The sequence below is a fragment of the Haemorhous mexicanus genome, chromosome 7 (genome assembly GCF_027477595.1).
Source record: "Haemorhous mexicanus isolate bHaeMex1 chromosome 7, bHaeMex1.pri, whole genome shotgun sequence".
Lineage (NCBI taxonomy): Eukaryota > Metazoa > Chordata > Aves > Passeriformes > Fringillidae > Haemorhous > Haemorhous mexicanus.
Window position 1 is genome coordinate 25,906,634 of NC_082347.1, and position 25,854 is coordinate 25,932,487.

The 25,854-nt window shown below is 40.6% G+C and overlaps 2 protein-coding genes across 13 annotated transcripts in view; one reads left to right on the top strand and one right to left on the bottom strand.

Moving 5' to 3' along the window:
• Positions 1-18,505, bottom strand: part of PANK1 (pantothenate kinase 1) — a 43,310-nt gene extending 24,805 nt beyond the window's left edge. Inside the window, exons 1-3 of one of the 11 annotated variants that reach the window (XM_059851590.1) lie at positions 10,152-10,214; positions 7,449-7,514; positions 6,253-6,365 (exon numbers count right to left, since the gene is read on the bottom strand). Coding sequence is in view for 5 of the 11 variants with exons in the window: in XM_059851587.1 (XP_059707570.1) it covers positions 1,358-1,613 (256 nt within the window). In the remaining 6 variants the exon portion in view is untranslated. Of the gene's footprint in view, positions 1-909; positions 1,036-1,357; positions 1,704-3,082; positions 3,232-4,295; positions 4,482-6,252; positions 6,366-6,477; positions 6,495-7,448; positions 7,515-10,151; positions 10,223-18,348 lie in introns of those variants that run through there. The other 10 variants (XM_059851593.1, XM_059851594.1, XM_059851595.1 and 7 more) reach the window with 10 other exon arrangements.
• Positions 18,506-18,592: 87 nt separating this feature from the next.
• Positions 18,593-25,854, top strand: part of KIF20B (kinesin family member 20B) — a 31,648-nt gene continuing 24,386 nt past the window's right edge. For both annotated transcript variants that reach the window (XM_059851584.1, XM_059851585.1), the window contains exons 1-9: positions 18,593-18,731; positions 20,212-20,368; positions 20,830-20,916; positions 21,042-21,158; positions 21,348-21,486; positions 21,837-22,021; positions 23,967-24,015; positions 24,675-24,869; positions 25,738-25,849. In XM_059851584.1, coding sequence (XP_059707567.1) covers positions 20,213-20,368; positions 20,830-20,916; positions 21,042-21,158; positions 21,348-21,486; positions 21,837-22,021; positions 23,967-24,015; positions 24,675-24,869; positions 25,738-25,849 — 1,040 coding nt within the window. In that variant the 5' untranslated portion in view covers positions 18,593-18,731; position 20,212. The remainder of the gene's footprint in view (positions 18,732-20,211; positions 20,369-20,829; positions 20,917-21,041; positions 21,159-21,347; positions 21,487-21,836; positions 22,022-23,966; positions 24,016-24,674; positions 24,870-25,737; positions 25,850-25,854) is intronic.

The window sequence follows — 25,854 nt, forward strand, 5'->3', positions numbered from 1 at the left end:
AATGTAAGCCAATCCAAGTTCTGCAGGTTTTGTTCATGAAGAAAATGTGAAGCAGGACAAAGACTACAAAAACAGCTTGTGACAGAGAACGACTTGGTCACTGATAGGTTAAATTTGATAGAGGACTAAATTAACTATCAACAGGTACTGTAAGCATTACATGATTAATCAATCAGAGAACATTCTAAGGGAAAGTGGCATGAGTAGCTCACCAAAAGCATTGTAAAAGTCAGAAAAGGCACCGGCTAATACGCAGTCCTGTGAGAGGTGCAACTCTTTAAGGCTGCTTCTGAATATTTTGTTCTGTTTAACCAGGAAAGTTGTTTTTAAATATTCACTTCAAAACAAAGGAAAAAAGCCAGACTAGCTGAATGGACACTACTTCCTACTGAGTAGAAACATCTTTAAATTTTGGCAGCAGGCAGCTGTGATCCTGACTATCCCTATTATCCTTTTGGAACATGCTGAACTTGCAACAAAGAATCAAACATTTGTGGGTTTATGCGAAGGGCTAGCAAATTAAGAGTGAAAAGAAACTTTTTCCCCTAGATTGTTTTACTTGCAGGGTTTACCATGGAATTATTCAATGCCTAAAAGTAAGCAAGACTACTAATTAATAAACCATAGAGAATTAAGGAAGTATAGAATTAACAAATAGGACGTTTGAGTCTCAGCCTTAAAACCAAACCTGAAATAGACAACCAGTTCACGAACACTTCCTAAATGAGAAGCACATTACAAATTTCAGCTGTTTACAAATATTTCTTTCCCCACCAGGCAGAATAATTTGCGCCGGGTTCCCAGATTCACTTTTTCCTTCATTCTAACAACGTTTGGGAAAGGAGCGCACACTAAGCCCGCGGAGCCTTCCCACGCTCCAGAGCGCCCCGGTGGCCCGGCGTTACTCACAGTGTTTCTTGGGCACTATGAGCTTCATGCGTGCGGCGGGGAGGCGGCGAGCGGGGCAAGACCCTGGGCACCGCCCGACGCGCAGCTCGGCAAGGAGCGGCCGCTCGCCGCCCGCCCGCGTTTGTGCCGGGCCGCCGCTCCCCGCCCGCCGCCGCCCCATTGGCGCAGGGCGGACCCGGCCCACGCGGGAGCGGGGCCGTGCCCGGGCGGCGCCGCCGCATTGGCCGGCACGGGGCCCTCGCTCCGCCCGCCCGGCAGCCGGCGCTGGGGGGGCGGAACGCCCGCGGCGCGGAGCCGGGCGGCCGTCAGCCTCGGCCGGGCGGCGCTCCGCAGGGAGGGAGGCGGCGCGGGACTCGCGGCCGCCTGACACCGGGCCGGGCTGCGGCAGCGCCGCGCGGCGGGGGCCGGGCCGGCGCCGCTCCCCAGAGCCGCCGCGGTCATCACTTACGTGGCCTGTGCCGCCGGCCCGAGTCCACCCTCCGGCGCAGCCTGCATTTCTTGGCCGGGGAGCCGTGGCTGAGCGGCGGCAGCTCTGGGCGTAGCAGCAGCGGGTGCGGCGGCTCCCCGCAGCCGCCGTTGCTGAGCGGCGGGCCCGAGGGGTGGAAGCCGTTCTGCAGCAGCCCGCCGAGCAGCGAGCAGGAGGCGGCGGAGGGCTGCGGCGGCCCCGCCGAGGCGGCGGGCTGGGCGCGGAGCTGCTCGCCCATGGCGGCAGCTTCTCCCCTTTGTCTCCCGGCTCAGGTCCGGCTGGGCGCGGCGAAGCCTCCGCTCATGCCGGCGCCCGCAGCTCCGAACGCTGCGATGCGGCGCCCGCCCCCCCGCACGGCGCAGGCGTCCTGCCCGCAGCGCGCTGCAGAGGGGCGGCCGCCGCCCTCGCCGAGGACGCGGCGACCCCCCCGCCAGGGCAACGTGCGCGCTCCCGGCGCCGCGCCCCGCACCTGCGGGCTCCGTCGGCGGCCCCGGGAGCGCGCCGGAGCGGGCGGCGGGGCACGGCCACCGCAAGTTGCCCCCGATACCACTGCGGCTTGGCCCGGCTCCCGCGACCCTGCTCGCTGGTGCACACTGAGCAGGCTGCCCCTGGCACCGGCTGCGAGGTCATTTTCGCTTCGGCGTACCATGGCGCACACTCCATTGACTCAGGTATCTGTGTCTCGGAGGCCTCGGTGCGTGTGCTCCCAGGTACGCCTTGCACCTCACACTAAGTTACTTATGCATCGGTAGGAACGTTCAAGTTTTTGTCTATGAACGTTCAACTTTTTGTCTACATTGTCATGTGTCACTCAGCAACTTAGACAGACTAGTGTGACCTTGAAACACTTGAATATGTTTGACCTCATGCTTTTTTAGTATCTTGGCTTTCCCTGCACAGTACTGATAATCTTGTGACTGTGATTTATTTTCTGACCGCTGAGGTATTCAAGTGCAAAAATGCATTTTCTGAATGGAATATATCAACTATCAAATGGAAGCTGGGTGAACTGTGCTCTGGTGTCATGTGTAGGCTCTGCACACGAAGGTCATTTCTTTATACAAACTGCCAGTCACAATATACATGGTTGTCCTTAAGGTAAAAACACGTCTCATAGTGGCTCGTTCTTACACCTAGAATTAGTAGAGGACATGGGGCCTCCATTGTAAAACACATACCAAGAATTCAGAACTATTATAACTGCCTCTAGAAAGGAATACTGCATTAAGCAACAGCTTCGTGAGCGGTAATCTGGCATTCTCTCCACTTCTTGGCTGGGACCAGAACATTATGTTTAGGTAACTGGAAGCGAGCAACAGAAAAACATGCACATCAAGATGGGAAAATGAAGAAAGAGTGTCTGAGAACAAAGTAAAATTTTCTTCCTAAAAGCCTACAAGTAATATTCTGAAGACTATTTAAATACTTTGAGTTTTCTTAATATTCTTATGCATAAGCACTGGTAATTACCAGCCCAAAAGTGATTGCCCTAAAGAGGGTAAGAAGAAAGGCTACAAACATTTACTGCTACATGGGGGTTTAGCACTTCCAAAACTGTGGAATTCCTTGAGAAGTCCCTAACTTACCTGATTATGTTTAAACTACAAAGCAGAAGGCTGCTGCCTGGACTGGCAGAGACCTTCATGTCATTTGACAGCAGATCTAGGCAGCTGGTAGGGTACACTTTATGAAATTGTTAAGTCTAACCTCTTAGGGCATGAGGAATCCTTGCTGCTACTGTCCCCAGCTGGTAACAGTTGTCCCTTCTCGCAGAAACTGCACGTACAGCCAGCCCCATGGAACAGAAGATCAAACCTGTTTGTCTCTGCATTTACTGGTAGCAGACACACAAGCAGTTACTGTATCTCAGCTGAAAGGTGGCAACTTTTTACCTTACTCCAACAAAAGCAAGTGCACCTTTAATTGCGCACGTAAATTTCCTTCTGCTAGCAGAACAGTCCTTCCACTGACTCACTGGAATACTGTACTCAAGTACTGTGTCCAGTTTTAGGCTTCTAAAAACCTTTTGGAATAACAAACAGAATGAAGTGAAAACATCAAGTTTTAGTCTGTGAAATGAAAGATTTGAAGGGGTATACATTCTGGAATAGGTAACAGCAAAGGATATCATATATCATCACAGTTGTTGAGAAATAAGAAAATTCATCACAACTGCAGGAAGGGAAATTTACTTTCCACTGGAGGCAGGCATTTCTTAGCATGAACCTAGACAAGGACTAGACTGAACCAGAAGACTTGACTGTTCATTGCTGGTTTGAGAGGAAACTAAATATCTGTGGAAAAATGGTTTATGTAGAACTGATCTACTCGTGAAGCAAAAGATAAGGCACCTTTCTGAACTTCCTTCCAATCCTTTATTTCCAATTAAGTATTCACCTAACATTTTTCTGTTAATTTTGCACAATCATGCCACAGATAGAAATGGACTAGAACATATAAAATCTGTCAGTGAAGTCATGGCATGTATTACAAGTGAAGTTTCTAGCACCTTGGTGCAACTAAAGTAAATTTTTCCTCTTCCTTTTACCCTAGCTTTCTAAACAAACCCTGTTTGCCAGTTCAGTTTTCAGTTAAACTTATAAAACAATCTAAATAGAATCTATGTGGAATACTGACAAATAAATTCAAGGATGATTTCAGTTCTTGCACAATTAACATTTACTCCATATTCCTGTCTTTCTTCTTCAACTGAAGCAGGTGGAAAATCCTAGTTTATATTTTACAATATTTTCTACATATCTCACTGTAAGCCAGCAATCTGGTGGGAAAAGGACTACAAACACATTGTATGCTGAACAATCCAAGACACAAATGACCTTAGATCACTGTACGAGTCTGCTATACTGATTCACTAATATTACACATTTGCATAGCTAACTCTTCATGGATTATTCCATACTTGCCTGTGCTTCAGACACTCAGCTTTCTCCCACCTCTTTTTATTTGTTTATAAACACAGAGGGCAAGTCTGTAATTTTCTAACTCTGTTAGTTTCAGAAAACTACTGACTCCCTTGTAGTTAGGATACTTTGCCATGGATCAAAAGTGCTGTGCTCCAGGCGTGACAGTTTCAAAACCAGTGGAACTGCAAAAACAAACAAACAAACACAAACAAACAAACAAAATACACCACCCTTTTAGGCATATTATCTTCCGGCAAGCTGGCTTGAAATTTTTTAGGAACCTCTGAGGGTTATATCTCCCTCCTTCATTCCATGGGACTCCTGTATCCATGGCCAAAGGCTAAGCTAAATAAGTATCAAACAGGTCAATCTGATATCCAGAAACAACCACAAAATAATCTTACAGAGCACCAGTGGTGTTATTCTAATTCAAAGCTAACCAGCTATAAAGGTTTGGTCATATTTTGGAGAGAAGTGGTAACAAGACATATGAACATAGCTTCTCAAACTACACAGACTGTTTTATGCAATGCGAATAACGTAAGGAAAGAGACTTCTACTATAGCTGCCTGAGGATTTTTACTCAAGGAGTTGCTGGCACTCTGCCATTCCTGTTTATATTTCTATTCAAATTATTTCCATGTTTATCCTGTTTCCATACTGCAGAACTAGCTATACTAGTTCTTACTCAATTTTTCCTCTTTGAAATAAAGCGAATGCAGTAAAGCAGAATAAATTAACTACTTAGAATATTCGTCACAAAAAAAAAAAAGAAAAGATACTGTTGATTTGGTTTAGGTATCTTCACATGTTGCACATATCAAATAGAAAGTACCAAGTCTAAGAGTCTGGTGTTTCTTCTCAATTTCTCTTCAGAACTCGAAAAAACTCATACTGTTTTGGTGTATGCAGGACCTTTGGTAGACACATGTTTTTTTCAAGTTCTTTTTCTCATAAATTGCAGGGCTTGAACTCAAACATAACTATATAATGACAATATAGATGTATAAATCAAATGGGACAGAACAGCTCTAAAACTGTGTAAAATTCTTATCTGGAAAGTGCAATGTCAGAGTATTTAAAATGAACATAAGAACCTCTGTAATTACTGGTGTGACTCAGGAAAACTAAGGAAGTCATACTTCCCAACAGCCAGCTCACAAAAGAATTCTGCTTCCCCCAAACACTAATGCATCTGAGAAGGGAAACTGACTGCAGATGGCAGAGGAAATAAATTACATAAACTTAGTCATATGCCTAAAACTTTGTCAGATTGAGGCCAAGAAAGATGATATTGAGACCATCAGTTCCTTCCCTTTTCACCCACCTATTAGTACAGGCTTCTTTCAATTATGCCTTCTGTGGCACTTAAAGAAAACCTGTCAGTGTTATCAAGAAAAGCCCTGCACAGAGGGGAAGCTGGAAACATGGAAAAAGGCACTCTGCCTAAGCTGGAACATTGCTTTGGCAGTCTGAACAGCCCTGAGGAGGAATGTTCTTTCTCTTTGTTGATGACAAATAGGGCATAGATAGATCTCCTAGTCCAAGTGCCAGGCCCAGTGGCCAGGCAAGGCAGCATGAATGCTACCTGGAATACTGTCTGGACTAGGACACAAAATTGTTTGGGGCAGAAGGGACCTTAACTACCATTTAGTTCCAAACCCCTGACACATAGAGGGATACCGCCCACCAGATCAGGTTTTTCAGGGCCCCATCCAATCTGCCTTGAATGCTCCCAGGAATGGGGCACCCACAACTTGTTTGGACAACCTTTTCCAGTGCTCTACTATTCTCTGAGTAGAGAATTTCTTCCTAACAACATCTAATGTAAATCTCTCCTCTGTCCCCCTTCTCTAATCACTATGTGCCTGTGTAATAGATGGCTTACATACCTAACAACAGCAAACTAGGGAATAAGGGTCAGAAGGGTACATAGGTGTAGGCTGGTCTTACCATCTTGCCTATCCCTGTGGCCAGACTTTGCAGCAGTCCAAGTGGTTTCTACAGATCTCCTCTGGCAGTTCTGAGATGAGATTAGAGTTTGTGGTTGCTGTCTCTCATCCCAACTGAAAAAAAAAGCACGCTGCAGTCACAAAGCAGTGATAACCTTCTCTCTAAAGCCCTCCCTGCCAATACCTCTATGTCCAAGTAGACAATTATAACTTAGTTCACACTTACTCTTTCCAACTTTGACTGATCTCTGGCAGTTAAAGAGCTGTTGGTGCTCTCCTTTTACAGGAAACAGAAAAAATAAGTGCCTCAGTTCAGACATTTCAAATAAAATTCCCTACATTAGGAGCATTTAGGGTCCTTGATTGTTTCTTACTAGTACCAGACAGTGAAGATAAAGCAGCTGTTGGAGGTGAATAATCGTTTTTTTTTTTCCATGCCACAGTTTCTATTCTGCAGAGAACTTTTTAAAAAAGAAAACAAACAAGTAATGGATTCAAACTCTTAGGCATGTAAAATGCTAAAAAACTCATTTCCAGTGCACTCTCCTTTGCCCCATAAAGGCTACCTTGTACCCAAGTATTTGGCTCAGTGTACTGCTGCTTATCTTAAACTATCAAACTTAAATATACAAAATGTGATTGTAAAACATGTAAGTTCACAACCCACTGATTGAGAAATAATGTTCATCATCATAAAAAATAAATTATTGCAACAAGTGGCAGAGCACTTAGTAGAGAAACCAATGGCCTTTGCTCCTGACTGTTCCCCCACAGGCAATTACCCTCATGTATGTATACATACTGGTTTTGCTCAGCTGAATGTCTTCACTTTGTTTTCAACTCAGCATTTTCATGAGGTCCTTCACAATGCAACCAGGAGGTAAGTGATAGTTTCAAAACAAGCACTTTGTAAGAATGAATGGCTGCCAAGTCCAAGAGACTACCTCATCCTTATTCAGCACTGCCACATCTAAAGAGGAAGAGAAACTGATTCTCCTATCAACAGTCAGCTGCACAAGAGACTTTTTACTTGCATTGGTCTCTACTCCCAGAGCTTAAATGATGAAAATCCATGAAATTTCCATGGATATTAATGAAAATGAAGCATGTAACAACAGGGAATCTTACTTCCTATGCCTGTGTTTGGAAGAGATAATAAAGGCATCTCTTTAAACTATTCTAGCTGCACACACATACCTCCAATGCAGACAAAACTGGCTTACTCCTCTAACTCAGGAGGGAACACACAGTGTCCATCAGAGCCTAGAAAGGACACAGAGGTTTAATTTTCCTTCTTCTAAACTAACCCCAGGATGGGAATTTGTGTAAAAAGGAAACACACCACACCATCAGTATTTCTCCAATAGCAAGGAAGTGTTATGTCTGAAAGAACATTTAAGCACAGGGTTTAAGTCCAAATATCACAACTGACCTGGAGCTAAAAATTTAGTAGAATATGTGCTTTCAGACAGATAAACCAAAGGTCTGTTTAGGCTAAAAAAAACATTTAGTATGGCCTTGTGAGTTTAAGCTGTAATCACAGACAATAATACACAAATGCTATTATTTTTTAAAATACCTTTGTAATCCATGTTTGCAAAAAATGAGTCTTGTGTAGGAAGGAACTATGCTACAAATGACAAATTTGTCCTTAAATGCTCCAACTACCTGGTTACAAAATAGGGAAACAACTTTATGCTAGCATTGGATGGATTTGCTATAGTTTTATCTTCTGAATATTTCTAGAACTAGTGACTTTCTGTGCTGTGCATTTTATTACGTTCAAGAGGCCAGTTTAGAGCTTTCAGGCTTTCACAAGGTCAATACAAACTATGTATACAGTAAAAAAGAATACCAGAACTATAGACTTCTGTATAGAATTATAGACTATAGAATTACAGACTTCTGTTTTTTCATTACATATATTGTGAAAAAAACCCTACCATTCAAAGCAACTTTCAGGGTATCTCCTGCATAAGAGGCAATTTGTATTTCACAGCAGGGATCTTAGTGCCACCAAAATATTTGTTTCCTAGTAATAAAACATATCTAATACAAACACTAGCTTGGTCTAATGGGAATGTAAGACTTAAAGATACCATATGGGTGATCAAAACAAGTTCTTTTGATCAATTATTAACATGGAAGTGTCTAAGAAACATATGCCAAGTACCATGGAGCACAAAAGATTTTGTATCTCATAACATATGGCATAACACCCTGGGATGTTACTTTGACACTCACATTTAAAGTTACTTTGACACTCACCCACAATAAATGTGTACAATCAGTGTGCTGATTATATACATTGATTTTCTTTTCAACCCAAAATGGTAAATCAGACTCCTTGATCTCATGAACACTGCTAATCAAATTTTTTGTATTTATCCTTCATTTTGACATGGATGTCAGATAAAGAAGCTATCGTTCCATTTGGTGCCAGTGATCTCACGCATGGAATGAGAAAACAAAGGCCTTGTGTATCTCCTGTAAAACAGGAGAAAAAGATACTTTTTTTTCTTCAGTTTACTAAACCTTTGTATATCCACTGAAAGCAGTACTGATACAGCAAAGACATCTATCTCTCATCCTTTTTTCCTGACTGCTCTAAAAGTAGTAAGCACCAATGGATTTGCTTTTTCTTCCTTTATAAAATTTAATTAATATATCAGAGAGGACATGTATCTTCATTCCATTCCCTCTTAGAAGGAAAAGGGGAACCAAACCAAAAACCAAAACCAATCAAACAAAAACCAAACAAACAAAATCCCAAAACACACACACACACACAAAAAAAAAAAATTTAGAACAAGCAGACCAAGCAGATCAGGAAGGAAGGTACACATACCACAACAGATAAAGGTATAAGAAATAAGAAAAGTACTGACACAGTGCTTATGAGGCATCAGTAGTCATGGACTGCACATAACATAATGCCCACAAATATGACATTAGTCTTCATTCATAGACACAACTGCAATCTGATACACGTTGAAATCAATGTGTGACCTAAAATCCTAAACAAAAAATAAAGTTGTCTGATTTATGACCTCCTAATCATCAACAATTTTCAGATCTTAGATACTCCCAGAACATATACAGACATACACAGACAAAGTCATATTTAAAAGATTCCCATATTTTGAAGCAAATGCAATAAGCACCAGTGATGGACTCAGCATGACTATTTTCATAGGAACGGCAAAGACAATTAATGAAAACATTAAGAAAAAAACCCTTATCTTTCCTGCAGAGAGAAATCAGGCTGGAACCCTAATTTCAGTGAACTAGAAAGTCTGTGATTAAAACAAAATCCCCAAAGTCACCACCCCCAATCACCAACCAAGTTAAGATTTGATTATAAGCAGATTGACTTCAGTCACAGCATAGACTGACATAAGGAAAAAAGGAAGAAGACAAAACATAGTCCTGAATTTAAATAATTTTCACCTACATGGTGCTCTGTGCACACAGATCTTCAAACCCTTTACAAACTGTGAATAACTGCTCTTCTCACCTTCCATTTAAAGAAAAAAGAAGCAACAGTGCTAAAATAAAAAGTAGCAAGAGAGCTGAGAAAGAACTTGCAGACAGGTCTCACTTCCAAAATGAAAGCTATATTTGGATCAGTTTGACCCAAACCAGAAATTTAAATGTCCATGCCCGGCAACTGAAAAATTTAGTAGCAGAATTCCAGAGTCATTCTCAGATTTTTAACTCATTTGCCTCGGCAGGGTCAGTGCTGAAATGGAAATCTGAAAGACTTCTATTTGAAAAACATCAGAGTATCTTATTTTTCTTTAAAAAAAATTTAGAAAACAGCCTCAGTTCCCCAGAAGCTGAATTCTCAGGAAAACTGGCTAGCAGTGCTTAGGCAGGCTGATTAGCAGTGAAACTTACATTTCATCAGGCAGAGAACATGCTGTCTTCCACTTGGCATGGCAGTGCCCTGGAAATACTCCCCCTTCATGCTGCTTATTGGAAACAGGATCCATTTAAGTTTAAATACCAAACAAACAAACCCCCTTGCTTGCAATTTCAGCACATTAATTCATCAGTATTAGCTTCCTTTGTTGAAGTTCCTTGAGCATATTAGAAACACACGTTTTCACTTCTCTGACATTTCTCGTTCTGCTTGAAAATTCAATGAAAAGCTGCCTATTTATCTTTGCATGTACATAAACCCAAGTTATGTCATCTGGCCATTTACCAGCGTGATCAAAGTTCCAGGCACACAGGTAATTGACCTCAAAGCACAGTGTTTGAAGTCCCTGATTGACATGATTTGTGTTACTCTCTGCGTCAATAATTATTTCATCTGTTGTCCACTACATGTATAACCAAAAAAGAGAAAGAGAATAGAAACTACTATTCAGTGCAGCTTGCTTAAGACATTCTCCTGTCTCACTACAGGAATCATTTCAGCCATTCTAAAAAATAGCCTACTTTCTGAGAATAAGGCTGTATAGATATCTGCAATAATTATGATTAATTTCTAATGTTACTATAAACTTAAATTCTCAATTAAAAAATCATAGTTGAGAAACCTGAACTCTTCACTAAAATATGCCTGACTTTCCTTCTCATTGCTTCAGCTGAAAATCATTCAGAACTATAAAAACAAAATTGCTTTCTATTTTTGTTGCATGATGAACTCCCACCATAGAGGTAACATGTGACTTCTTTAGACTGTATGCACACCCAAATGAAACTGGGCTCCCAGGAAACAGTAACACTGAACTTCAATGCGAGTTAATAATACAGAGGAAGAACAGAAACAAAGGGAATCCACGGTGGGGAAAGGGAAAGACAAGCAACAGACTTGCCTATTCAGAGGCCAGAAATCCCAAGTTTATAGTCTGGGTTCTCTTCCCATCAGAGGCATTGGCATTAGTTGTGGTTTCATCAGATCAGACCTGCACTGTGCTAGTACTTTACAGACTGCAGCCAAGGAGGAGCAGGGAGGGCACGGAAAGAAAAAGAAACAAAACAGAGAGAGGATTATGGCTAACAGCCTGGAACTATATTCATCCCAAGCAAATATGGCATGAATCTTCCCATCATCTCCAGATCAATATCCTCAATAAAATTCATCAAACGATTTAGTTTAATCAGAGAAATGCTCCTGAAGAAATCTGCATGCGGAATACGCCCTCAACCAGCACTGTGGCATAACTTGCAGGATACAGCTACATTTTATATACCCAAAATCACGCCTCCTGTTTAGTTGTAACAGCAATAGCCATAAAACTATAGCATCTATTTCTGAGTCACTTGTCTTGGATAATTAGTTTGCCAAGAGCATGAGTCACCAAGTAAGAAATTAGTTAAAACATGACTAATTTTAAATTTTTTAATAATATTATCCTTAAAAAGAAAAAGGACTCCTCTCTTCCCCCCAAATTTTTACATGTTTTGGTTCTTTTTCTAATGCCCAAATGTGCTTTACATAGAATATCTGGATCAAATGTTGAAATAATTATCTCATTTTTATAATACCTTTCACCCAGAATGATTTAACAGTAATTTTTAAATGTATGTGTGTTCTTCAGTGGTCCACATAGACAATGAAGTGAGGCAGTATGACAGTACTTGGCAACACTGTACAAAGCACCTGACTGAAACTGAAGTCAGATCCTACAATTTGTTTAAACATGACAGGAAAATTCAGATACACAAAACTGAATTAGCAACAATGGAATTTACCATTTACCTCTCAATTTTTGCAAAGCAGGGTTTGTTCTGACTACTGATGGTCAGATCAGCCAGTACTTATTGGCACTCAACCTTTCAGTTTCTTCAGATTTTAGCTGTGAGTAAAGTTTCAGAAAGGTAGCCCGACCCATTTCAAAACTCTGCTTATCCTTGGCTGCACCATGTTGTGACAACATCAGGCAGGGCAGTATCAAATTGAGAACAAGATGTTAAACTACCTTTGGGAATACTCTCTAACTCTGCAAGTCTGGATATGCTCAAAGGCTGCAATCCAGGCAGGCACCTGCATATGCAAGTCCTTGCTGAAGAATTGCAAAACATGCAACTTTACAAACAGTTTAGCCTTGCCAAGACTGCCTAACACAAGAGAAGCAGCCCTGCCCTCCTGTCCCACCAGCATTTCTGCCTGCTCTTCTGCTGCCCCAGCATCTGTTTTGCCACACAGATGTACTGGCTGATTTGGCTAAAAATAATGGCATAAGAATGTGTCCAAAAACAAAGTTAACTGCTCATTAATCCACCCTTTGAGAAGAATTGAGACTTCATGAGTTTTCATAGCCTTTCATCTGCTGGTCCACTTTGAGTGAAGAAGACTGTGTTTCTCTGCAAGGAGCACTGTAGTCCAGTTACATGGTACAAATGCAGGCTCTTCTATTCAGATTGTGATTTTGTTCTATGCAGAGCAGATGTCTAGCATGGATTATTTTCTGCCTTCTGTTTGTTTTTCCTCCAGGATGGCCAATGTCCAGCTGGTAATACAGTAAAATGTAAGCCCTGGCCATTTGTATTGTCAAAGAATCATTATTTTTCAGTCCTTTAAAGGTATGTTACTGGTTAAGAAATTGGTTTTCTCTGTGTTCATTCCTTGCCCTTTTATCAGGCTGTAGGATAACCATGTTCCCCAAAACTAGACATTAATTTTGATATCTAAGCTAAGAGGCTAGTGAAGAAAGCAAGGCTCCCCCCAAAGAGTAATTTGGGTTACAATTGCATAGCTTAGCTGTACCATGTAGTTCAAGTGCACTGGCAGAACAAGAATTTAGCACAGGCCTGAATCCATTCTGAGTGTCTCTCAGCATGGGCTGTACAGGAAGCCCAGGTTAAAACATCTGAAGGTCAGTGGTATGACTTTCCCACTCCAATCACATCTTCACGTGAGTTAGAGCAGAAGTCCTGAGTGCCCAAAGCCAGGGTGACATTCCAAGGAAAGGTACATAATGTCAGGGAATGGCACTAATTCCTGAGATCAAGACAGCTGGTTGACATTTGGCAAGAAGAAAAGAAACTGCCTTGGGTGTCAGAGCCAGCAAGATGAGTAATACTACACTATAACATAGCCTGCTCCTTGGATTTGGCCCATGTTATTTGAGCAGTAAACTTCTTGCTCTTGATCTGCTTCTTTTAGAGGCACCTTTTATTTCTGAGACACAGAAATTGTCCAGTCCTCTGGCTTCTACAGAGAACTTACAGATGTTTGCACACATTCCTTTACTGGAATTCTCAGCTTCTTCACCTAAAAGCTATATATCTGATATATATTTAGTGGTATCTTGGCCAGTTTTCCTATTTCAGAATTGCATTACTCTAGATAAGTACTGAATTCATGTTCCAATTTATTTATCTTGTTAAGCTTTTAGTAAGATGATAGAGTAACAATTGAGAATGTAACTTTTAACAGAATGTCTTTGGTAAAGTTTTCTGGGGCTGTTCTGAAGGTTCTGGGACCATGAGACAGCTATTTAGAGCCTGCATCTTACACAGCACTACAAAAAAAAACAAAACATAACAAAACAAAACAAAAAAAACCCTAGCAATATTCTTCAAAAAATAATACTAAGGATTAAAGCTTGAATTTCTTACACCATGAAGAATTTCCACAAGCAGCTTGGAAGTGAAGTAAAATTTTTGAAACCTCAATTGAAATAAAACTCAAACATATGTTTTCATTTTAGGGAAAGCCAACCCTGAGATTTTACCTTCAAATTATAGTTACCCTTGTTGGTATTTATACAGCTCAGCAGATGATTGAAAAAGAATCAATAACACATGGGGAGAAATAAAGTTTTATTAATAAGATGTGGAATGCACCTCCAGCCCTTAACCTGGAGCTAGCACACTGTCTGCAAATAAAATAGTTAACATCATGTATATGAAAAGTGGCAATATACGTGGGCTCAGACCTGGAAGGTAGAAAATACATTAAGCAAATCTTTGCAGAACTTAGGCACAGCTAGCTCTAGAAATAAAAATTTAAAAAAACAAAACAAAACAAAAACAAACAAACAAACAAAAAACCCCAAAAAAGCAGGAGGCATTACAAGAAACCAAAGAAAAGTTGGATGCACAAATCAAATAACCTTCATGAAATATAAGGAAAATACATTTAAAAAAACTTCCTGAAGTAGCCAGTGTTTCTGGACTGTATCTTCTGTATCAACAATACAACACAATTTTTATGACAAAAGGTTATAAGAACTTGAAATCCACAGGAAAACTAAGATGCAAGATCCAGACTATGGGAAAACAGTGCCAAAGCTCATCCTGATTTAATCTAAGTACAATATTCAATTTATTATTCCACCTGTAGAGCCATTTCTAAGAGTATGTCCTGAGGTATCAGTATAATGCTGATTAGGAGGAAAGAATATTAACCAACTATTCAATACCAGCCATCAGTCTTCCTACTCGTGGATTCTCTGTCAAGATTACCAATGATGTGATTACCAGTAACTCAAAAATGCCTTTTTTACAGGATTCAGCATGATCAGAACCCAACTAGCTGGGCTGGTGCTCATTTACTGGAGCACAACAAATTCCCCACAGACTACATTTAGCTATGGAAAAACCACCTATGCACACTTGTTCCTAAAAATCACACAGCACACAATTTAAGAATAGTCATCTTTTCTCATAAAAATACACAGAATTTCACAGAATAAAATTTTTGACAGTATATTTTATTAATTCTATTCTTATTTATTATTCTATTACATATTATTATATTAAAAATAGTTTTACTATTGAATGCACATATCTTAAATCCCTAAAGACTAACTACACCATTTCACCATATGACTGTTAGTCAGAAAAAACAGTTGATATATTTACAGGACAAATACCTGTGTCACAATGTGAAAACAGTTCTTACCATTTATGAGAGGTAGAAGGTTCTGATTTCAAAATGCAAGATCTGACCTTCAAAGCAGTGATTATTTGCATTAAAGCATTACAGGGAATAACTGAAAGTTTTTGGCTTAATTACAAGATTTAAAGGTTGGTTACAGCTGAAATGATCTTTTTGGCTCATCAGAAAATTATGCAATAATTCAAAGAGGGATGGAAGGAATTCCAGAAAGGGGGGGGGAGAAACAGGAAGACACAGCAAAGCTTTTGTCTCAACTGCAGTCTTTCCAAAGACAAAGTCTTGAATTATGCAAAGTGAAAGAAATACATCTCAGAAAATATATTTCAAATCTCCTCCTATCTAAGACAACACAGCTCTTGCTGAAGGAGTAATACACTTTGTCATGCACAGATTTTCATGTGAAGCTTTGAAGATTTAAAAATGCTATGTTGAGCACATGTAGGACATTTTCATTACATAAAACACCAGCATGGGACCAGGTGGCCTCTCTGCATCTGTGAGAAGCACAAGCAGTGTCCAGAGGACAAGCATTAAGGCCTAAGTTCAGCAGCAGGTGTTACAGGTACCTTTGGCTGCCCATCAGTGATCCTTCCTTCCTTTCCAGGTTCCTGACAGGCTCTCTCATGTTTGAATATGCCCCTGAAGGCCCATTTTTGCAGTGAGCCTATGATGCATTTTCCAGACAGTATTTTATACTCCTAGAGCACCTCAAAGGCATAGCCTCATAACCATCTGTGAGCTCTTTCCAGAAGGTTTCCTCCTACCCCACCTGAAACCCCACAATTACTCAGCTATAACATTGGCTCTAAAACAGCAGCAGTATTTGCAGACTGAAGACAAAGCTCCTGCCTCCCCCAGAGAGGGGGGCCTGATGCCTCAGCCAACTGCTCTTCTTAGTCCAGCACCAGAGATCTCTGTCCCAATGCCACCTGCCCCCGGGGCAAAGCCTTCCATGAGACTGCAGAAATAGCTCATTGCTTAAAATAGATGATAAAGGGAAACATACCTACATTGCTAAAGAAAAAAAATGTGAATCAACAGCCTGCAATGTTAGAAGTCCATAAATTCAGCTGTATGTGCATTAGAAGCCTGAAGGCAACTGATGAGAGTAGGGCAATGAGGGTACAGGATCAAATGAAAGTGTGAAATGCATTCACCAGACTGTGCCAGTAACAGGATAAATGACATGTTCTGCTCTGAAAGACAGGAATTCAAAACAGCTGGCAGACTACCAGGAGGATTACACAGTGCACCACTTTCCTCCAAGGTATCTCTGTGACAAGGAACAGGAGTGCTCTTGCCAGTCAGCTCCAAATGACCCCTGCAGAAGGACCTGGCTTGCACCCAGGATGAGAGGCAGCACTGTCAGGGCATGGGGAAGCACAGCAAAACCAAGAGTGATGAGAGAAAACTCAAGCACTTGGTAATTCCCTGGAGAAGGTGAGTTGAGTACAAAGAAACTGAAGCCACCTCTGGTTTGGCTGCTACTCAGATGTGCTGAAGGATGCTGGGGAGTGTTGACTGTGTCTCTAATTACTTCTGACAGCAATGTAAAAGCAAGCTGAGATGTAAAAGCAAGCTGTCTCTTAGGGCATCATCTCACTGTCATGAGTAGACTACCCACAACTTTTGAATCCTGTCTCAAACACAAGGAACATAAGTTTCTAACAAGTCCTTAATAAAAATCTTTTCCTCTTGTGAGTGCTGAACCTGCTACATAAGTTGCAAAGAATTTGAAAAGAAACATAATCAAATTTCAGGGCTGAATGAGTTACTGAATGCTGTTTTAGCAGTAGATATTTTTGCTGCAACTGGTGTTCTTGCACAAACCATTTTAAGAAGAATATTTTGGTAGAAAGCCATAAAGCTTATTTACATAGATGGAGTTTCACCATCTCCCACTCCAAAGCAGGCTGGATTGGTTATGCTGACCTAATGTTTTCTTTACCATGGCTTGCGTGAGGCTGGGAACACATGTCAGATTGTGGTTTAGTTTGCCCTTTCAGTATCCTGATGGGAGTCCTTTCAGATTCTAGTTTAACTTATGCAGCACATTAAGTATCATAAAAACAGTTTCAGAAATCCAAAATTCAAACAAAATCAAAATATTGCCTTTACAAGGAGCTTTGTGATGCCCCGACTTAGGAAGAACAAAGTTCTGCAGGTCATAGACCCAATGCTTTTAGGAATATGCCAAATATTCCCAGATCCTCAGTTTTCTTTTCCAACAAGTAGAATACAGCAACTTTCATGTTTTCTCCCAGGAGCTAACTTTTTCCCTTAGTCCTCTCCTGGTAAGAAAAAGGTGTTTTGGCATTAGGTAAGTTCAGTAGTTTGTATTCTATTTAAGACAGAAGCCAACATTACTTTTAAAATGTTACCCAGACTTTTACAGTATGATTTCAATAGCTTTTCAGTTTTGCTAGCAAACCATTTCAAATTCAACATTGAATCATTTTCTGCTGTCAAAACAAACCAACCCTTACAATGTGGCCTACAACTGAACTGAAATCCTTCAGTATACCTCTTTTACTGATATGACACAGCCTCTGTTTAAAGAAAGATAGGATTTAATGTTAAAGACAACCTCATGAAAGCAGCTGATACAAAAGCTGTGTAGAATTATTCCTTTAAAGAATTGCGTGATTTTGCTAGCAGTCTTTTCTTCAAATGAAAAACAAACATTTAATTTTGGCAGATACAGACTACTTTCAAGTTACTTGTCCTTTTATTTCAATTCAAAACTGGCAGACATTTCTTATTAAAGTTCAAAGAATTTCTGTCTGATTCTAAAGAGAAACTCATGCTGATTTTTGTTACCAAATTCTGTACATTTCCATACCCTGACATTCCAAAACCGCTGATCTCATTTGCATTACATTGTTTCAAAAATAAAACCAAAGAATTTCTCTCATTGCTGATTAAGAAATTAAATACCCATCGTGCAAACCTGGCACCCAGCAACAATTTCTGCCTGGGGAAGCTTTTAAACAAAGGAACCACACTAAGTGTCTTCCACAGCTGTCATTTGTCAGGACTGGAACCCAGGGCAAGGCACCAGCACATCCTGACCTCAAACCGGGACTTTCCCAATTCACCTGATCCCTGCTCTGGTACAAGGCATCGAGCAGGTCACCGGTCTCTTCCCGCTCACCACCTGCAAACAATGATTATCCCGTTTACCAACAGCCAGCACAAGGCTGGAATCACCCAGAGCTCCGGCAAGCTCCAACTTACACTCGTCCTTCTGCCGCACCTGAGACAAGCCAAGGCCGGGCGCCGCAGGCAGGTGAGGACAGGCCCGGTGGGACCAGGGCGCCTTCCCGCGGCAGCCGAGGTCCCGCTCTCGCTACGGGGCGGGCGCTGGCGGCCCCGTGTGGCCGCGGCCTCCGCACAGCCGCCCCGGGCGCTCCGACCCAGCAGGCCGCGGCCGCCGCCCGAGGGCAAGCCGGGACAGGCGGCCCCGCCCCGCCGGGACTACACTTCCCGTCCGGCCCTGCGCCGCGGACGCGCCGTCCTCCCAGGAGGCCGCGCGGCGCCGTGCGCTGCCATTGGTCGGATTCGAAAAGAAGCCGCGGCCGGAGCGGAGCGCGAGCCCAGCGGCGGCCGGGGCCGGACGGGTGAGCGGGGTCGGGGCGTGGGGCCCTCGCCGGCAGAGGGGTCGCGGTGCTTGTGACGCGGGGGTCGTGGGGCTGTGAAGCGGCTTGGGTGGTCTCTGGCGGGGGCCGCTTCTCCAGTTCACCCCGCTGCCATCCCGGTTACGCGGGAGGGGCTGCGGCGTGTAAGCAGTTTTCGGTGGGGCCTACCTGGGGGGTAACTCTCCCCCCCAGGGCTGCGCTGCTGCCAAAGCCCCCCGGTTGTGTCCCCTAAGAACAGGCAAATAGCGCAGAGCCCGGAAGTGAAAGAAAGCCCTGCAGAAAAGAAAGTTTCCTCTTTTTTTTTTCTTTTTTTTTTTTTTTTTTTTTTTAGGTGTTAGGGCAGTTGCTTTAGCTTTTATGTAAGCTGCCAGCCTCAGTGTGTGGTTTGGAGCTCGTTTTGCCTTTCGTTGTGCTGCCTGGCAGCATCACGGCCTGTGTGAGCTGTGGTTTTGATGTGTGGGCCTCTGGGGATCCCCTTCTTTCAGAGGGTCCACAGCTCTAAATTCTATTGCCACGGTTAGCGGGCTTGCAATAACACATCCCGGGACACGAGTACCTTTTAGTGCCTGCAGCTGGCCAGTATAGTTGTTCGCATGTAAATACCTGCAGTATTTACAGGGCTGTGTGACTCAGCGTGGAATTCTGCACGTTGGGCTGGGCACCCTGTAAGGGCTTGAACCTCGCTGTTTTGACCTCTGGGCTGTGTGAACGCTTACAGTTCTGGCTTTGTGTACGCAGCTTAATGTTTGTCTTGTACTTCTTAAGGAAAAAGATATGGAAGGAGAGCATAATCTTGAAAAATCACACTTTAAGCTTAGATTTAAAGCTATTAAAATGTGCCAGTCATCTAATAAGTATGTTTCCTGCAAAGGACTGATAAGAGTTTTGCAGTGTGCCTTTGTGTAGCTGATGAATAAGACTTCCAGATTGTGACAGCCCAGGTATGTTTCTTTCCAACAGTAGCTTATTCACAGGTCAGTCTTTGTTCAAGCCATGATGATATGTCAGGCCAAGTTTTTGCTGGTTTTCATACAGATGCTTGGCCAAAAATAGATTAGGTTAGAAGAAACATTAGATTAGAAAGTAAACATTAGTGTTAGTTTATGTATGGCTTTATCTCATTTGCAGCCAATTGTGTCTAGCTTTTACAGCCTACATAGGAAGACTGAGCCCTTAAGTGTTTTGACACTGAAATGCAGGCACATCTCAGGTTTTATGCTGGGTGAAATTGAAATGGGACTGCATTATAGGCAGCAAACCAACACTTCCTGAAAAAAAGTTTTGTACCGATACTACTCTGCCCATTTCTTTAATGAAAACTGTGTGTTCTCCATTAGTATTTAGTATAACAATTTATATGGTTTCCTGTAGCCTAGGCATGGCAATGTATATTATATATATATCAACTATATTATACGTTATATCATCAGAGAGCACAAAATAGTTTCATTTTATCTTGCAGCATGGAACCGGTTTTGGATAATGGGAAGTTCTACAGACCATCCTATATTGCCAGCATTGAGCCATCTCCAAGAGCAGGACCAGTAAGTGTGGAAGATATTAAAACAGATCTCTCCTCAGAATTTTCTTTGGTTTCTTCAGGCTCGGACACAAGCCAGGTAAGAAGACTTTACTGTTTGGATATTTGTTTTTTAAAACACAAGCTGAATCCTTTCATAGATAGGAATAGTCAAATTTTACCGAAAAGATGAAAATCTTCTTGTTATTTTTTAGTTTGAAAGAGATGCATAGGGTTTAGACTAAGTTGTGTGGCGGTGCGTTGATGCCCTATTGGGCACATCAGTTTTCTGTGGATGAGGCTGATTTGCCAGTTTATAGAATGTTTTTGTTGGTCTGAATGCAATGTTTACATAAACGTGCTGCAAGATTAACTTACCACAGCAAGCTTCTGCAGGGGCTGAAGCATTTGTCAGAGCTGATCTAGTGAAGTGGTTTTGATTTCCATGTTATCAAAAAAATCTATTCGAAACAGCCTGATTCAATAAAACTGGTTTCATGTGCTAATTATCAAGAAAATAACCAAATTTCTAACTGGTTTTTTTTGGTGTTTTCTTTTAAGAGGAGCAGTTTGGAGTCTAAGGGACACATACAAGTTTGCCTGCGTATCAGGCCATTTACATCATTGGAAAGAGAAAATGGATCACAGGTGTGACATTTATTTAGTTTAAAAATACTTAAAATTTCTTTTGTGGGGTTTTTTGGTTTGTTTTTCCTGTAAGCTGAGCGCTGAATAGTCTCTTCATGCCTCTATTTCTTGTTTCCTTTTAATAGGACTGTGTTTCACTTGAAGACTCAACAAATATTGTACTGAAGCCCCCCCAACACTATTTGAGTCGACTAAGTGAAAAAGCTTCAGGACCAATGTTACAGAAATTCACTTTTTCACAAGTAAATAAGTTGTCTTTAAATGTTTGTAATTCTTTCTAATACAGATTGTTTTAGCTTACATTATTGAATACCAAGCAAACTGTATTTTTTAACTTTATAGTCTTTAAGATTATAAACTAACAGAATTTAAGATTCTTTAAAAGTCTCTAATAATTGCTCAGAGTATAACTGTTTCTTGGTAATGCTCAGGTGTTTGGACCTGAAACAACCCAAGAAGAATTCTTTGAAGGTACCATGAAGCAACCAGTGCAAGATTTCCTAGATGGATATAATCGTCTAGTTTTTACATATGGTGTAACAAATGCTGGGAAAACTTACACTTTTCAAGGTAAAAGTAGATATGAAAAATTGTAAGTCTTTACCAAATGTCTGTTGATCATGGGTGTTTTTTTTTTGTTTTGTGTTTTCCCTTAAGGCTAAGCTTATGCAAAATACTCCAGTAGTTTTTCTTTTATGTTATACCCATTACTGATATAGAGCATGAACTGTTCCTGAAAGCCACATACTTTACAAACTCTCTAATGATATTTCTGTTGCCTTGATACAAAGAAAACTGCATGGTTTCATGCTGTAAGTTTTCTTCAAAGTCTGTGTATGCCTTGAGATTTATATTCTTTCTGTCCTCACTTATCTGTATACCTTGTAATAACTGGATTTTTCTTTTGTTTGTTCTTTCAGGGACAGAAGATGATGGTGGTATTCTGCCAAGGACTATGGATATGTTGTTTAAAAGTATTCAAGGAAAGCTGTACACAGCAATGGATCTCAAACCCTATCGGTGTAGAGAGTATATAAAGCTGACTGAAAACCAAGTCAGAGAAGAAACTGCTGTTAAAAATTCATTACTTCGTCTAATAAAAGAGGTAGAGGGGCCCTTCTTTCTATATTGATGAGTACATGCATCTTTAGATAGCTCCATGTTCTTCACTTGCAGTGAGAAGCGAATGCTGGCTGTATTTAACCCATGGATGTGTCTGTTTTCTGGCAGCGAGCCATCCAGATTAGCAGTAAAGTGAGCAATAGAGCTGATGACCCCTGCTCCTGGGGATTTTTGTCTTGTGGCTCAGTACTTCATGGGCATGTAAACCAAGCGCTTCTGTTTTTCCAGTACCTTGGGCACTTGATAATTTATCCTCCTGGATTACTGGCCCTTAATAAATAAGGGACTATTTCCATTCAGTTCTTATCTGTGGGAATGCTAGTAGGTCTGATCCTTTAAAGAACATATTGTCTTTCAGGATACTTGGAAGAAATTAATAATTTTGTGGTTGTTGCCCTTTCAGTTGGACAAATATCCTTAAAGGAAGCAAAAATCTGTTTGAAGAAGTGGAGATATAAAGCTAGTGGACTTAACAGTTTGAATCAAATATGGGTTTCTGCTGGGGTTTTTTTCTTACAGCTCACTGTTGAGCAGTCCAGAAATACACTCCAGTTTTAGAAGCTGACTGAAATTCTAAAGCTGTTAAGTCCAGTTACAGTTATGTGGAATTTTTACTTTGTATAACCATACCTTTTTCTTGATGTCTTCTAATTCTGAAATGAATGGAATAAGGTAAAATAGAACTTGGCATATATGGGGATTTGGAACTAGAAAAGTACTTTTTTTTTCTTTACAAAAAGAATTAAGCATTTCCCTTGTGATATGCTAAGTTATAATAGCTAGTGTTGAAAGGAAAAAAAAAAATTATGTATCTGTTGCCTTGGTTTTTATCCATTGGTTGACTGGTCTCAAGTGTGGAAGGTAGGTGGCAGCAAAATTCTGTGACTTTACTTCAGAAGCGCAGGAGTAAGTTAAATCTAGCTCTGTCAGCCTAGAGAAGGGACTTAAGAAAAATCTTTGTGTGTTTAAATGCAACCTTCTAGTTTCTGAAACTGTTCATAAGAGCAGCACTTAAACCTACAAATTTGCTGGCCAAGTTTGCATCTGCTCCAATAGAGGTTTGTGTGGGTGTTTTATATGTGTAAAACCTAATACCTAAAATTTTTATTTGAAAAATTTATTATGAAATATACCCTTGACAGAACACTAAGTAAACCTGAACCAAACCATACCTGTTTTTTATTTCATGTTAGTTCTCTTAAGCATCCTTATTTCAGTAGATGAAGTGCCTAAAGAAATGAAATCCAATTTGCAGTTTTGTGTCTAAAAAAAAAAGCCTAGCTAACCAAAACCAGGACTTGGAAGGGAGTGTATGTATGAAGCTCCAAATCTCTAGCTATTTGGTTTACTTTTTTAATAGCAAAAGAAAATTGTCTTAGTAAAACCTAGGCTTTATTTCAGCTCTATCATTTATTTTGAACGTGTATCATGAAGCAGTAAGTTGCTCATTTCAGTTTTTAAGTGAATGAGTTTTCTACATTTACCTCTTACTTTTAAGGGCTACCCAAGTAAGCTAGAAAAATATGAAATCCAGTATTAGCAAAATACCATTAGTAAAATAATTCTGAGTCCCCATGATTTACAAGGTTAATACTAATGTTTAATCTGCAACTGGAGTCCTGAAATCATCCTCTTGAATCACCCTGTTTATGTGAGGTGTTCCTACCCCTCTTGTTTTCTGTGGCTAGAGTGTTTCCATGTCAGCAAGCTGAAATGCTATATACTGATGTAAGAGGAGGGGCAGGGGTGGGTGTGAGATCAGAGCAGCCCTGTCAATAGCAGTGTACAGGTGCACTAGACCTGCTGTGTGACTGGGGCCTTTCTATTGGCATATTGCACCCAAGCTGTATTCCTGTCTAGTAATACAATAGAGTGGTTAGAAATTACTGTCAAAGTTAGTGTATTTCAAAGTTTGTTTTCTTTTGCAGGTAGACCACCAGATTAACACTAGGGAGAAAGCACCTATGGATTCGAAGGGTATGTTTTATTTAAAAGTTTGCAGTTAAAGCTGGCAAATAAGCCTTCTTAAGGTCAATAACTGACTTCTGGCATATGCTAATAAAATGGCTTCTTGTCAGTTTTATATGCCTGTGGATTGGATAGTGAGCAAATAATCTGGGCAGAAAACAAGGATAAAATGGTTAGAAGAGTATCTGAACAGGCATTAAATGAGCTGAAGTTCTAGCAAAGAAAAGTAGTACCACTTATGCTGTGGATCCTAGTGATATCCTGACAGGCTTTTAGAGTACCTCTATGTAATTACATAAACTTAATTCTACCATTTAAAAAACTACCTAAATACTAGGTTTACTTTAAAAAGTCGAAATAGTGTCTTGTCAGTTTAGTTTAGTTTAAAGATGTTGAAGAGATTTGACTAATTCTAACCAAGCTTTATGTGGTTGATAGAATTCAAAAGTGGAAAATGAAGCAGTAGAGTAGGTGTTTTTTGAAAATATGTAAATTAAGCATATGAGTTCCAGGTACTTAAGAAATGGGGTAGGAACTTAAATGGATTTTTGAATGAGTTTTAGATTTTGAGTGGTTTTTAGAAGGTTTGTTATATCAGTTTTTACTTATTAATTTTTTAATGACACTCACTAGATTTATATTGGTTTGTAATATTTTGTACTTGGCAGATTTGGAGGATATCTCACAAGACTTGGAACAATCTATCACAACTGCAAGAAACTACATCAAGTTTTCTGTCTGGGTTTCATTTTTTGAGATTTACAACGAATGTTTTTATGATCTACTGATTCCTATATCAAATGACAAGAAAAGAAAAACACTACGCCTTGCTCAAGACATCAAGGGATGTTCTTTTGTAAAAGGTGAATAGAATACCTTGCAAATTGCCAAATGTAATTTGAGAAGTTGGTTTACATGTAATCATGTTTAGATTAGAAAACTCAATAACAAGATTATTACAATTTACATACATAGAAGTATCCCTGCTTTTAATACTGTTTTCTTTTCTCTTGACTGAAACTGTTAAAAGCCTCTGCACTCCACTGCCTTGATATTTCTTTGAAATGGGAGACATATTGTAAACAAATGACAAATTTTTAGGGGTTTGATTTTTTTCATTTTCTTAAAAAAAGAGGTCAGTAGTTCTTTAACAGTGTTTATAATTGGCTCAAACGTTTTCTCGGTTTTTGTTTCTGGGAATTTTTTCAGTATTGTCTCATAAAGAAGCAGACATGTGATAATCATATTGCAGGCAAAATGCTTCTGATTTTTTTCAGTTAAGTTGATGGTCCTTAAGGATATCCATATGACTTCCCCTTCCTCCCTTCCCCCCCTCAACTCTGGTATAAATTGAAGAAGCTGTTCTTTATTTTAGGATTTAGAAGGTAGAGTTCTGCCTTGCTGAATATGACTATAGAGCTTTCTACTCATATTAGACCTTACTTTTTTGACTTGTCTGTGCTCAGGCTAAGGTTGCTCACTTAATTTGAATGGAAGAAATTTAACATACTAATAGAATGATGAAATGATGTCATGCACTTGCCCTTCCTTTCCTATGAGAGGAGGCATTTTTATCTGATTTGTCATCACATGTCTTCTGTCTGAAGCAGGGACAGTAAAATGTTTCTATGCCTCAAGTAAATGTAGTGTCCTTGCTGTGCATACATTATCCCCATAATACTTATTTTGGTAATGTTATTTAAAAAATTATCATATTTCTTCTTCCTGAAGATCTGCAGTGGGTTCAGATTTCTGACTCTAAAGAAGCTTTTAGACTTCTAAAACTGGGGTTGAAACACCAGAGTATTGCAAGCACGAAACTAAATAATTGCTCCAGCAGAAGGTAAG